The 12,610-nt window shown below is 41.7% G+C and overlaps 1 protein-coding gene across 1 annotated transcript; it reads right to left on the reverse strand.

Moving 5' to 3' along the window:
- Positions 1 to 9,187: 9,187 nt before the first annotated feature.
- On the reverse strand, positions 9,188 to 11,131 carry cfd (complement factor D (adipsin)). Its single transcript, XM_048977551.1, has 5 exons — positions 10,976 to 11,131; positions 10,564 to 10,708; positions 10,164 to 10,305; positions 9,589 to 9,849; positions 9,188 to 9,451 (listed from the first exon to the last, which is right to left on the reverse strand). The coding sequence occupies exons 1-5, from the start codon at positions 11,061 to 11,063 to the stop codon at positions 9,299 to 9,301; spliced, it is 789 nt and encodes a 262-aa protein (XP_048833508.1). The 5' UTR covers positions 11,064 to 11,131; the 3' UTR covers positions 9,188 to 9,298.
- Between the last annotated feature and the right edge of the window lie 1,479 nt (positions 11,132 to 12,610).

A 12,610-nucleotide genomic window follows, 5' to 3' on the forward strand; every position in this document is an offset into this window, starting at 1 on the left:
ATTTCCCCAGGCAAGAAATCCACTGACATCAAATTAATCACAAAGCATTCTGTGGTAAATTACAGAGAAACACAAGAGAAGGTGTAGTTAAGGAGGCTCTTCATTAACGATACCTGCTAGGTGAGACACCATAAATGCTGATTGACACAGTGGGAAAAGATTATTCCAACATTGAATTAACTTCGAGGATCGTGTCAAATCATGTCATCAGCGGACGTACTAGAGATCTTGGGCCCCATTTAACATGTCATACGAGGCCCCCAATTCTGACCAATCATATTATACACCAAATTTTTGGGGGTCCCATCACTCAGGGACTTTTGGAAACATGCAATGACCTCCCCCCCCCCCCCCCCCCCCTTTACAGGCCAAAATTATTGGTGCACTATCCGAAACATGCTGTATTCCTATGATCAACAGAGCTGTATGGTTTTCTATAATAATAACAATAATAATAAAAATTATTAATAATAGTTATTATTATCACCACCATCATCAGCATCATTATTATTATTATTATTATTATTATATATCAAAAGCTATTTGTGATTTAAGCCAAAAAATACTATATATTAATATATATACTATAGAATACTATAAAATGTAACAATTTATTTGGGGGGGGGGGGTACAAGTATTTTAAATACATTTTTAAAAAGGCCTAATGACGCCTCTGATGATGATGATTATTATTATTATTATTCCCAGCATGGAAAATATATATGTATCGCTGCACCTGTTAGTACAACTTATATGTGAAGGTGGAGCTCCGTCTCCCGATCCGCGTTCAGGGAATTCGTGCCCGCACAAGCGCAGGAAGTTAGTGTAACGTAAAGCAGGGTCTGACAGGCAGCCAGCTGGAGCTGCGCCAGCGCTCCGCAGCCGCCCCGCTTTGCAGGCGCGTCAGTCCCGCAGTTTGCACGGCAGCTTCCGTGCATGTAGGTGGATGCGTCTGATTTCACGGGGCGTTAATGGCTGGGGCACCGGCGGGAGGAGACACCGACAGCCCGTTTTCCCTTAGATCCCATCAAAAGCTGCTGTGATTTAGGTGGGTGAGGTGCAGACGGATGAGGCCTTCAGTCCCTTTCCTGTATGAAATTCCTGACTTGTTTTCCTTCTTGGCACTCCCTGACTGCGCCAGCATCTGGTTTAACTTTGGGTCGCTGTTTGTATTCTGCAAAAAGAGCAGACATTTATTAAGCGAGAAACGGAATTAAACGTTTTCTCGATGGCAACAGGGACGCAATAAAACACTGCATTCAGTAAATACGCCGTATTAATTTTCTTTTAAGTAATGTAAGTATTTTTTCATAAAAAATTACATTCACGGAGCAATTGACTGAAACAGATTTCCGCACTTGGCCTTTCCAAGTGTTTCATATTAATGGTGTGCTGGCTCATAGATATGTTGGTGTTAATAAACAAACAAGTTAAGATGCTGTTTTTTCCACGGTGCTACAAAATTCTGTTAACAGCCCGTTTTAGTGGCATTTTTGTTTCTCACGCAGCTAACAAATCGGTACATAGAGCGGGTAGCCTCCTGTCCACACGCTATTCATTACACAGTATGTACATACGATCTCATACAAATCGAATTTGACCTCCAGAATACGGTAAGGATATGGCAATTAATTTTTTGCAAATAATTGTAATTCTTTTTGAATCGAGGACAGCTTGGCATTAAGGTAAGTGCTGCTGTGTGGTAACACAGTATCTCTTCAGGAAACAACCCACATGGATCTTTCGGTGTTTCATTCCAATGCAGGCCACTGAATCACAATGGAAATGATATTGAATTCCTCAACAGAGGCAGTGCCCGAGGCTGTATGGAAGGGCTTGTAATTTGAGTGTGAAATCTCAGGAATCTTTCACTGCCATGTGGGGTATAATAAACGCCAGTCTGTGCTAGTTTCGCCGATTGAGATACACTCCCTATAACAGAAAATGCGCCTTCATCTCTGACCAATTAAACTTGAAGCGTTAAAGGTCCATTTGCTAGCCCTTCTATGTTAGGTTTTGGGTGCCCGTTGCATGAACTAGTCATGCTGCAAAGGCATTTTAACAGTAACCCTTCTTTGTATGCAGTGTGAGTTATAATGTGAAAGGACAAATTTTTATATAATGTACACCAGCCCATTATTTAGCCTTACATTCAAAGAGCAATATTGTTTCTCCATGCTGAGTCCACTGTGTACTGTCAGCAACATATTTTTTTTACATTTTGTACTACGTTGTTACTTCTAGTAAAATTGTGAAATGTTACAAGTTTCAGAAATGCAGCAAGAATTGAGAAAAATACTATTGACCGTAATGAGGCTAAATTTTAAAAGCTGATACACACCGTTTAAAATCTGGAATGATGCAATTGGTTTAGTTACACAAGTCATATCCACCATGTACCATAAATATTCCAGTAGATGCTGGACTGGATTCTTTCCTCTTTCACTGACAATTGTGAAAGCATTGGAGAATTTTGGTATCTGCAGACCAAGGACTTTTGTAATGATAGAAAAGAAAAAGGAAACCTCAGAAAACCATTGTAACGATAAATGTTAGTGTAGCACAGGACAACATCTTCTGATTGGTCACGGCGAACTGAAGTGTTGGAGCAAAATCTGACAAGCGGCCTAACAGTTGCAAAATTGTGTGGTAATGATCAACTACCTAATGGTAAAAAAACATTAAAATCTGTGCCCAGCAATTAGTCACTCAGGAAGGAAATCTGCTGCCTTTATTTGTTTGCTAAAGCAGTTGCGTGCATTAGTGTCACCTAATGTGTGGATCAGGTGGGGTGGGGGCGGGGGGGGCGGATTTGAATTCTTGGATGTAGCATTGAGAAGTCTGGGCTGAGATTCCTGTATGCCTTGAAGAGCGGTGATGAGAACTTTTTCAAAAAAGAGGGAAAAAAAAAAAGATAATGAGTTTTCGGAAGTTGGGCAAACTTTAATTGTCCCAATTAAGTGTTTTCTAGAGAAAATGAGGGCAGATTTTATTTCCTGGGCTTGCCCACCGGGACAGCCATGAACCTTGTGTCCCTCCCCTTGTGTGGTCTGTAACAAGTCTGGTGGTTACAGCAAGTAAAAAGGCACCGTTTGCGTGTGTGTGCTAAGCTATCAAGCCCCGCCCACAAATACCCAGCTCAGGTAGTAGCACAATAAATGTTAATACGCAATAGCAGGCCATCATAAGTTCACGAGAAGCAATGGAAGGCTAGTTGCTAACCAGTGTAGCTCACGTTTCTTTTAATTGAAAGTCCAAAAAGACTTTACAGATATGTACTGAAATATGCATTCGAAGACTTGCAGTATACTCAAGCGTTCTGTCCGCAAGTACATTTTTATGTGCCATACTCTCCAAAAATAGACTGGCATTATTGTTTTATGTTTACGCAACTAAACATCAGAGCATCTTTTATCATCACAAATCAGTTGAATTTCTTCCTTTGGTGCTTATTTTCTCAAAAGAAGAATCAGTACTGATCATCAGGACTGAATTTCTCATTCTTAGGAAAACAAGCTTATTAAAAACAGAATCATTTTAAGCAGGACAATATAAATTACATAAATGGTTTCTTGTACAAAGATCATGTACTTCTTATTTTCTTTCATTTGATGGATCACAGATTAGTTTTTAACTAATAAAAATATCAAGCGGAAAGAGCAGAGCCTCATTGAAAGAGGAAAAATTACCATGTAATGAACTTGTCTGGGCATATGGAGTCAATTTCCTCAAACCATTATGCTAATCTGCTATTATGCTATCTGCTAAATGGACTTACAGCCAGAGATGCTGACTGGTTCCCTTCGAGGCTGATACCATCAGAGAGGCCATGCGCAGGATCACCACAAAGCCAGTCTGATGCTCTCCTTATATCTCAGCCATCTATTGTTGTTGCTCTTTTGCTAATTGTGTTGTTTTCGCGTCACTCAGCCATGATGAAATTCACTTGACATGTCTGCGGTACCTAAAGCGTCCCGGCAGCTGATAGAGATCTGACTCCGCATTGACTTGCTGGCTGTTACTGAGTCAGCCGCTTCTTTCTGCGATTAACAAGCTCACGTTCTGCTCTGAGATGTCCAGAGGGAACCAGAAACAAAACAGTAATAGATTTAGGGTTTTTCGGACGGGGTCATTGTGTCCTATTCTACATCACATGGTCCGTTGTTCTGTTTTCATCGGCACAAATCCAACAGGAGACACAATGCTTGTAACGTGACGTCCCCAGCGGCGAAACGTCTTAAGGAGAATGCATGAACTCTGGGCCACAAGAGCCCGAAATAAAGACATATAAGTCTTTGTTTGTTTTTATGGCACTGAAAATACACAGATTGCTGTCTAATTTAAACAAGCAGTTGGTAAACCTCTGAGACTTGTTGCTTTGCTCCTGATCTCTCGCTTACACACAGAGCGAACTTACTTTCACGACTCTATTGACTCCCCCTGAGCAGGGAAGGTCTGTCTCCTGATCTCGCCCCTCCCCGGTTTTAAGTATTCATCGAAAGGTTATTTGAATTGACAGCAAAATATGTTCTGCTTGAAAGCAAGAGAGGAGTTTAACCACATGAATCGTTAAAAACTATTGCATAATACAAACTGCCATATGTTTTCAATGAGTTAACGGAGATAATTTTCCCCTCAGAACAAGGATTTTTTATTTTCTGCATTAAACGGTGAAATAAAATATTCTTGGAGAGTTACGACGTGTACAGGATAAACGCAGAATTTTGCTTTTCATTACCAGCACATGTTAGGATGCTGAAATGCATCCCTTGTCTTTGCAGCCAAACAATAAAGGAAATCATCACCTTCATTGGCTCATTACAGTCCCAGCGAGACTTGCACTTTCAACACCGGTGACCGGTCATGTCAATGATGGAGTAACACTGTGCACGAGTTGTGCAAAGAGCTGAAGCTGGAGAGCGGAAGTTAGGCAAATGGCCTGCAGCTTCGCAGTGCCCTTAATGGTTCAATCTGCATTTCATTACTGTCAAGACAAGGTGCTTAAGTAGTAGGGTAGTTTTGCTTTGCGCAATACCTCAGGCTTACGTCGGTTTCATCACCACTGAAGGACATTTCAATAAGTCATGCCAACCCACTGCTGCGCGTTTGTGTGTGTGTGTGTGTGTGTGTGTGTGTGTGGGTGTGTGTGTGTGCGCGCGTTTGATGGTGGGGGTCATGTTTAGAAGAGTCATAACTAATTTTGCATGGCTAAGTTAAAGGAAGTTCCAGATTGCTACTAGTGCTGCCTGTCTCTCTGCCTGATTCACGCCGAAAATGTATGGGGGGGTCCCTGCCAGTGGCCCAGAGTGCAGCCCCAGCATTTTTGTACATTTCTGCTTCCAGCATGCATGCACATTCATACAAATGTCAGCCATTGTTCACCAAACTAATATAAAGGTTGCACCCTCTGGAATGTTCTTCAGCAGGCACCTAAACAGCTAGTAATTTGGCCTCCGAACTATTAATTCATTGGGTATAATATTCATCCGGTGTTCGTGACTAAACAGTGTATCTTTGTTTCTCTTTTACTGTAATATACAGATACAGTTTAAGGCAGGAATCCATGCTTGTTTTCTGGAGGCTTGCAGTGCATCCAGTCCCTATAAAATAGCCAGAAACTTCACTGCTAAGAGACCCAGGAGTATCATCGGTACATTCCAGGAAACTTTTAATTGCTGCCTTTAGTAATCAAGGTTCATCTGGGCATGCAGAACAGAAAGCATGTGATCTGACACCCACCAATAAAGTTGATCTTCAAACTAAGGTGACCTACTACCAGGGTGACCAGATAATCCGTGTCAGACACTTTGAGCTAGGATAGAATTTGAAAACAGCCATTTCAATTAAAAGGACTTGCATTGAGTTCTTTCTATGTGCTGATTGGTCAGCCTCCTAAAATCATATATGTGTCACTAATGTTAATGTGAATGAGTCTTTCAATCAAGAAAACAAACCAGCCAAAGCCCAAAAACTGAACTAATTGGCCGAGCACAGGAGCCGTTCAGTTTTAAAGTAGTTTGTGAAACCTGAAGGAGCTAAAAGTGTCCTAGCCTGAATTATCTAGTACCAGACTCCTTATGTTCATCAACAGAGAGTTGCTGCTTTCTGTAAATCTCCAATGTGGTCCACTAGCTGAACTGTTAGAAGCTCGTCACCTTGTCCAGAAGCGTGCCAATAATCTTCAAGAAGTTTGCATCATATGACCCGCTGTTCAGTGCACATAAAACAGTCAGTGGTTTTCACTCTAACAAATGAACCTGTCTGCCTCATTCGCAGGGAAGAGCTCCAACATTCCTACACCTAGCCAGGAGCTTATGAACACCCCCTTCTGGGAGTACTCACGCAGAGGCAAAGGTACACTGACCATCCTCGGTTAAGAAATACGGCTCTCAAATGAACTCTGTGGGCGGGAGCAAGGCCAACAACATCCAATAGGATGGATGCTCTAGTATCTATGCCAGAGCTTACTCCAAACCTGCTTCATATATTATACACTGATCAGCCATAACATTAGACCCAACTACCTAATATTGTGTAGGACCCTCCATTGCCACCAAAACTGCTGTGACCCGTCAAGGCCTGGACACCACAAGACCTCTGAAGGTGTCCTGTGGTATCTGGCACCAAAAACGTTAGCAGCAGATCCTTAAAGTTCTGTAAGTTGCGAGGTGGGGCCTCCATCGATTGGACTTGCTTGTCCAGTAAGTCCCACAGATGCCCAATCAGATCAAGATCTGGGGAATTTGGAGGTCAAGTCAACACCTTGAACTCTTTTTCATGTTCCTCAAACCACTCCTGAACCATTTTTGCAGTGTGGCAGGGAACATTATCCTGCTGAAAGATGCCACTACTATTAGGGAAATACTGTAGCCATGAAGGGGTGTACTTGGTCTGCAACAACATTTAGGTAGGTGGTACTGTCGGAATAACATCTACATGGATACCAGGACCCAAAGTTTCCCAGCAGAACATTGCCCAGAGCATCACATTTCCTTTGCTGGCTTGTCTTCTCATAATGCATTCTGGTGCCATCTCTTCCCCAGGTAAATGACGCAAACACACCCGGTCGTCCACATGATGTAACCGAACATCAGGCCAGGACACCTTCATCCATTGCTCCATAGTCCAGTTCTGCTGCTTACATGCCCATTGTAGGTGCTTTCGATGGTAGACAGGGGTCAGCGTGGGCACTCTGGTCGGTTTGTGGCTACACAGCTATTCACTTGCCTAATATATTATAGCCATTATGACAGATGGCCTTTTAACAAGACAGTCAATGTTATTCCCTTCACATGTCAGTGGTTTTAATGTTATGACTGGTCGTTTATATCTGATATTTAATAACTGCTTCGTAGCGTCCCAGTTCTCAAATCAAATCTTATTTGTACACTGAAATGGACACAGTAAGTTAAGAAGATGAATAATGTATTTACAAAATAATAATGTAAATAATTTATGCTAAAGTCAATACAATGCCCATATTGATTGCGTCATTTGATTTATGCAGGTATTACGCGATATAAAAAAGTACCAGCTCTGAAATTCTAAACTTGTTCTGCCCTCTAGTGGAAATAGACAGCATTATTAGTATTGTGGATTTCATGCAATATTGAGTTGGCGAGAAGCTGCTCGACAGGCAAAGCGATCGTGGTAAGAAGTGCAGATTGTCACCGGAAAGCTTCCTAGGAAAACCACCTGGTCGCTTCTTTACAAAAGTTGGGAAAAATCGGTCCTTGGACTTGCATAGCCCATATTGTCTCTGGTCTAGCTGCTGGACTAAAACACACTGCACATTTCAGCAGTAAAGAGGAAACTAGGGACAGGCTGGAATAAAGGCAAGTAGAAAGTCAAGGATACTGAGAACAAAATGTGGCAGAGAGAAACATTTCCCCGATGCCCCTGAAAGTTAATTTAAGTAAACTCAGACTAGTAAGAGACCATTTATACACAGGAGCAGATTAAGAGTATGAAGTGACCCAGGGAAACGGCACACATGACGTCATGCAAGCTGATTGGTGGCTCACAAAATTCAGAAATGCACAGGAACCTGGGCTTACATGGGCTTTTCAGTGTGTCCCATGTTAAAAGTATTAGATATTTTGGATATTAGTCTAAATCTGGGCCAGTTATGCAGCCCTCATTGGTAGCGCTTTTGTAAGGACATACAGAGATGTAGTGTTTGTGTGTAAAACATAAATAGAAAATGTAAGTTTGTTATTTTTCTTCTAGCTGTTAACATTATTATGGATGGAAGGATAGATGGGTAGATGGATGGATGAATTGATGGATGGATTTGCAAATCAAAAGTGAAAATCTGGAAACGTTGGTAATTTGCCCAGTGTATCTTTATTTCTCTTGTACTCTGCTGTACAGATACAGTTTAAGGCAGGAATCCTCACTTGTTTTCTGGAGGCTTGCAGCGCAGATAGCGGACGCGCCAGGGACCAGGGATGGGGGTGGGGGGGACCAGGGATGGGATGGGGGTGTAGGGACTAGGGGTTACAGGGACGTGCCAGGGACCAGGGATGGGGGGGACCAGGGATGGGATGGGGGTGTAGGGACTAGGGGTTACAGGGACGTGCCAGGGACCAGGGATGGGGGGGACCAGGGATGGGATGGGGGTGTAGGGACTAGGGGTTACAGGGACGTGCCAGGGACCAGGGATGGGGGGGGGGGACCAGGGATTGGGAGGTTATACTGTCTTAGTAAAATTTGGGGGTGAGTTTTCCTGTGGAACTTTTGTTTAATCCTCGCTGGGGAGGCATTCTCGATCATTCAGGCAACAAAAGGATGAACAAAAAGAATACGGGCTCAGCCCACCCCACCCCCGGCCAAATCTGAGATACTACTTCATCAAATATGGATGCTTTTGGACCACAGGAGGGACATTTGGAGAAATCCCTCACAAACTCAAGGAGACCTTGCAAATGTGTAAATTCCTTTGGTAAAAAGTGACACATCTAAGAGTCATACAAATGTTTTGTTCATGCAAAAATAAAGAAAATAGTACATGTTTGGAAACGTTTCAATTAAAGCACAATTTAATTATGAGTGTGTTTTCCAGCAGCCATTAGCACTGCCATCTTGTGGTGAGAGGTCACAGTACATCCACCCATCCACCCGTGCAGACAAGCACACATTATGGGTATTTCAAACACACAAAACAGAGACAGTACATTCCTTCATGTAGTAGTATAATCATTGTGTTTATTCAGTTTATTGACTTACAGTTGCCTCTATAATAAGATGGTCTTATACCAAAACACAAATACAGAAGTTACAATCGTCTTGCAGTGGCCTAGTTTACTCTCATGGTTTTCTCTATCCAGTCAGTGAAATTAGATATGATTGTGTACAGACCAGGTTTCTTCAGTGTGCCACACTTTTTCCCACCGTTGGAGGTCACACCTACGGCCACGTTCTGGTAAAGGAGAGGACCACCAGAGTCACCCTAAAAGCGGAGGATATGATGAGAATGTCAGCAAAGTGTCAGAAACTGCAAACACATGATCTAATTCCCCGTTAACCCAGACAGCACAAAGCTTCAACGGAATGATCATTTATGGGACGATGACGAGAGGGACCTACGTCACAAGTATCCATGCGTTTTCTGGCAGCGCATATCATATTGCTGGTGAACTTGGAGCCATAGTAATCGCCGCGGGAACACCGGTTTGAGGCAATGACTTCGACGTCCACCTCCTGCAGCACGTCGGGCCGTAAGCCAAGGTTGTTCAAAGAACCCCAACCAGCCGAGGTTACCACATTGCCAGGCTGTGGCAGCGCCTCACCCGTACGCTGAAATTTTAGGGTGCTGACAGCGTCGCTCATCTCTACCTTAGAGGTCATCTGCAAACACGGAACCCAAGTAAATCTCAAACAATTCCCAGCTTGCAGGCGGAACTTCTTTAGCTAAAGTAGTTAAATTCATACAGTGGCCACAGTGGTTGTGGTGCAAGTTAACGGCTCGTGTTCGAATCATCCACCTGTATAAATGGGAAAAGCTACTCCCTCTAAATGAATTTATCTGCTGAATACATGCCGAAAGTATTTCAATTATAAGTTTAATAGTTAACAGTGTTACATCATATCAAAAATGAATAAATTGATGTGAAAAATATGAAAAGATCTGCCACCAAATGTGTCATCAAAAGATGCCTTACCTTCACTAAAGCAATATCGCTGTCATAGTTATCCAGCGAGAAAGCAGTGTGTTTATACACCGTATCAATGCTGAATTCTTGTTTTGACTTTTCAGGTTTTGTGAGAGAATGAGCCCCTAAAACTATCTTCACACCATCCATCCTATAAAAGAAAAAAAAATTGTTTTACTGTGGTTTGAATAACCAAGAAGTGTTTAATTAGCTCATGAGAGTTATACTTATACAAAAATGTTCTGAGGACTGACGTAAAAATGATTGGTTGAGAGTGAAAACCAATCAGATTGTAGAGGAGGCGATAATTAATTAATTATTGTTGTTGTTGTTAATTCGACTGCGTTAGACACGAATCTGTAAAAGTGTCTTTAGTGATGCGATTGGTGCAGCAGGAGCTACGACGCACCCTTCCAGGAAGCAGTGCGCCGCGCTCATGACCCACTGCTCGGCCACTAGGAAGCCGCCGCACTCGTGCTTTCCGTTTCTCTGAATTGATGCCATGTACGGTCGCGAGTGCGGCACTGACTCCTTCCCACCGGTGATGCCTTGACCTTTATCCAGGGTAAACGTGAGGAAAAAAGTGATGAGGGGATAAAAGAAAGGTTAGTATTACTTAGAATTAAATAATTTGGAAATAATTCGAGTGTATATATCAGTGACAAAGGGCTTAGTCCGGTTTATTATATTGGTTAGTATAACTGATACGATAGGGAAAGAAGGAAAATTATTAGTATTAAGAAGCGTGCTGTAAAAAATTCTCCTGTAATTCTACTTTTCAGTAACAAACTATTAAAATATCCAAAAACTGTGGTACTCACAAATCGATACGGAAGCTAAGAGCACAAGCAGCGCACTCAGTCGAAGCATCTTGATGGGCCGTTTCTCGGTCTCGGGCACAATTGTCATCAGTTGTTTTCGAAAAGGGCTTTTATATAATCCGACAGGAAAGGGTGGATAAAAGGCACAAGATATTATCAGGGTAAACGGCCCCAGTGGTGCTTCCTGGCCAAAACACGGGTGACATGCAGCAGTTGTTTAGATTAGCAGTGTGTTAACTGTTCTTTTTTTGGCATATTTATACAAACCAATGGATATATAACAGATACTTTAAGCTGTGAACAAATGACACGTTTAGTTAAATCGTTTTTTATATGTGCACGTGCTATGTATTTTTGTATAGTGCTTGGACCATTTGTTTAATTGATTGAGCCATCGGAGTAATAGGTCAGAAAGTTGGAAATGACTGATGAATAAAAGAGTAATATATACTGTATACATTAATCCCCGAAGACATGAGTAGTACTGTAGTAACACTAAGAAGAAGAATATCTTATTGCCCATATGAAGGACATTGGTCATGGTTTGGTGCAGACCAACCAACTTTTTACACAGCAGCCATTTCAATGTGATTGTCAACAGACTTTCGAGAGCATTATAATTTAAATTAAAAAGAAAGACTTTTAAAATTGGATTTAAATCTTGATCAGTATTGTAGATATTTTGCATATATTATGTTTTTTTTATTGCCCCAAACATCCAGAACTGATGAAAGAACAGGTAACATCAAACCTTATCTATACGGTTTTTATATATTTGAACCGGTATTCAGTTTCCAACCCTAGTAACATTACGTCTTACATCCAAGACTCACCTTAACCTTATAACAAGGCTACATCTTAGCCAAATATGCTAGCAGCATGAATTCAGTGTTGTTAAAAGTCCTGTTAAGTAAAAACGTACCAAGTAAGGAAATGAATAGATTCAATTTTGTTTTCCAAAACAATATACTGTCAAAACAGTTTAACTGATGTATGCTTGTTTATTTTGGTCAAAGTGGGGCCAGGCCGAGTTAACTTAAATATACATGCTAAGGACGTGATTTGAGAATCAATACTGATATATAAATTATTTCAATATTGAGTGTCATTTCGAGGATCAATTCTAATGTTAAAGGGAAAAGACTTTCAGAAGCCCTGGCACTGGAGATTATGGAATGTAATGATCAGTCTGAGACAGGGCACACGCACCATTCACACCTACAGACAATTTGGCAACTATTATTTACCTTAGCCTGTTTTTGAGCTGTAAGGAACAACTGAAGAACTAGTAGGAAACCTCACAAGGACGCAGGGAGAACATGCGACCTCCACACACGTATAGAGTCTATGATGCCACTCCCGAAAGAGTGTAACAAATAGGAAATACCACACAACACCGAGGGGACTGGAAGATAAGGACATGAGGCACTTCTGAGTTGCCGTAACAGTCAAAATCTCTTGTTAGAGTACTAATGGGGGATAAAAATCAGAATTAACCAAAGAGTGATGTTTTACAGCAGAAAGTAGACTTTCCAGCAGAATGAAACCGACAAGAACGGGCGAGCTACAGTAACACACTTATCAGGAAGAGTGACACACAGGGGAACTGAAGCAATATTTTGTTATATTGCCATG

The sequence above is a fragment of the Brienomyrus brachyistius genome, chromosome 15 (genome assembly GCF_023856365.1).
Source record: "Brienomyrus brachyistius isolate T26 chromosome 15, BBRACH_0.4, whole genome shotgun sequence".
Lineage (NCBI taxonomy): Eukaryota > Metazoa > Chordata > Actinopteri > Osteoglossiformes > Mormyridae > Brienomyrus > Brienomyrus brachyistius.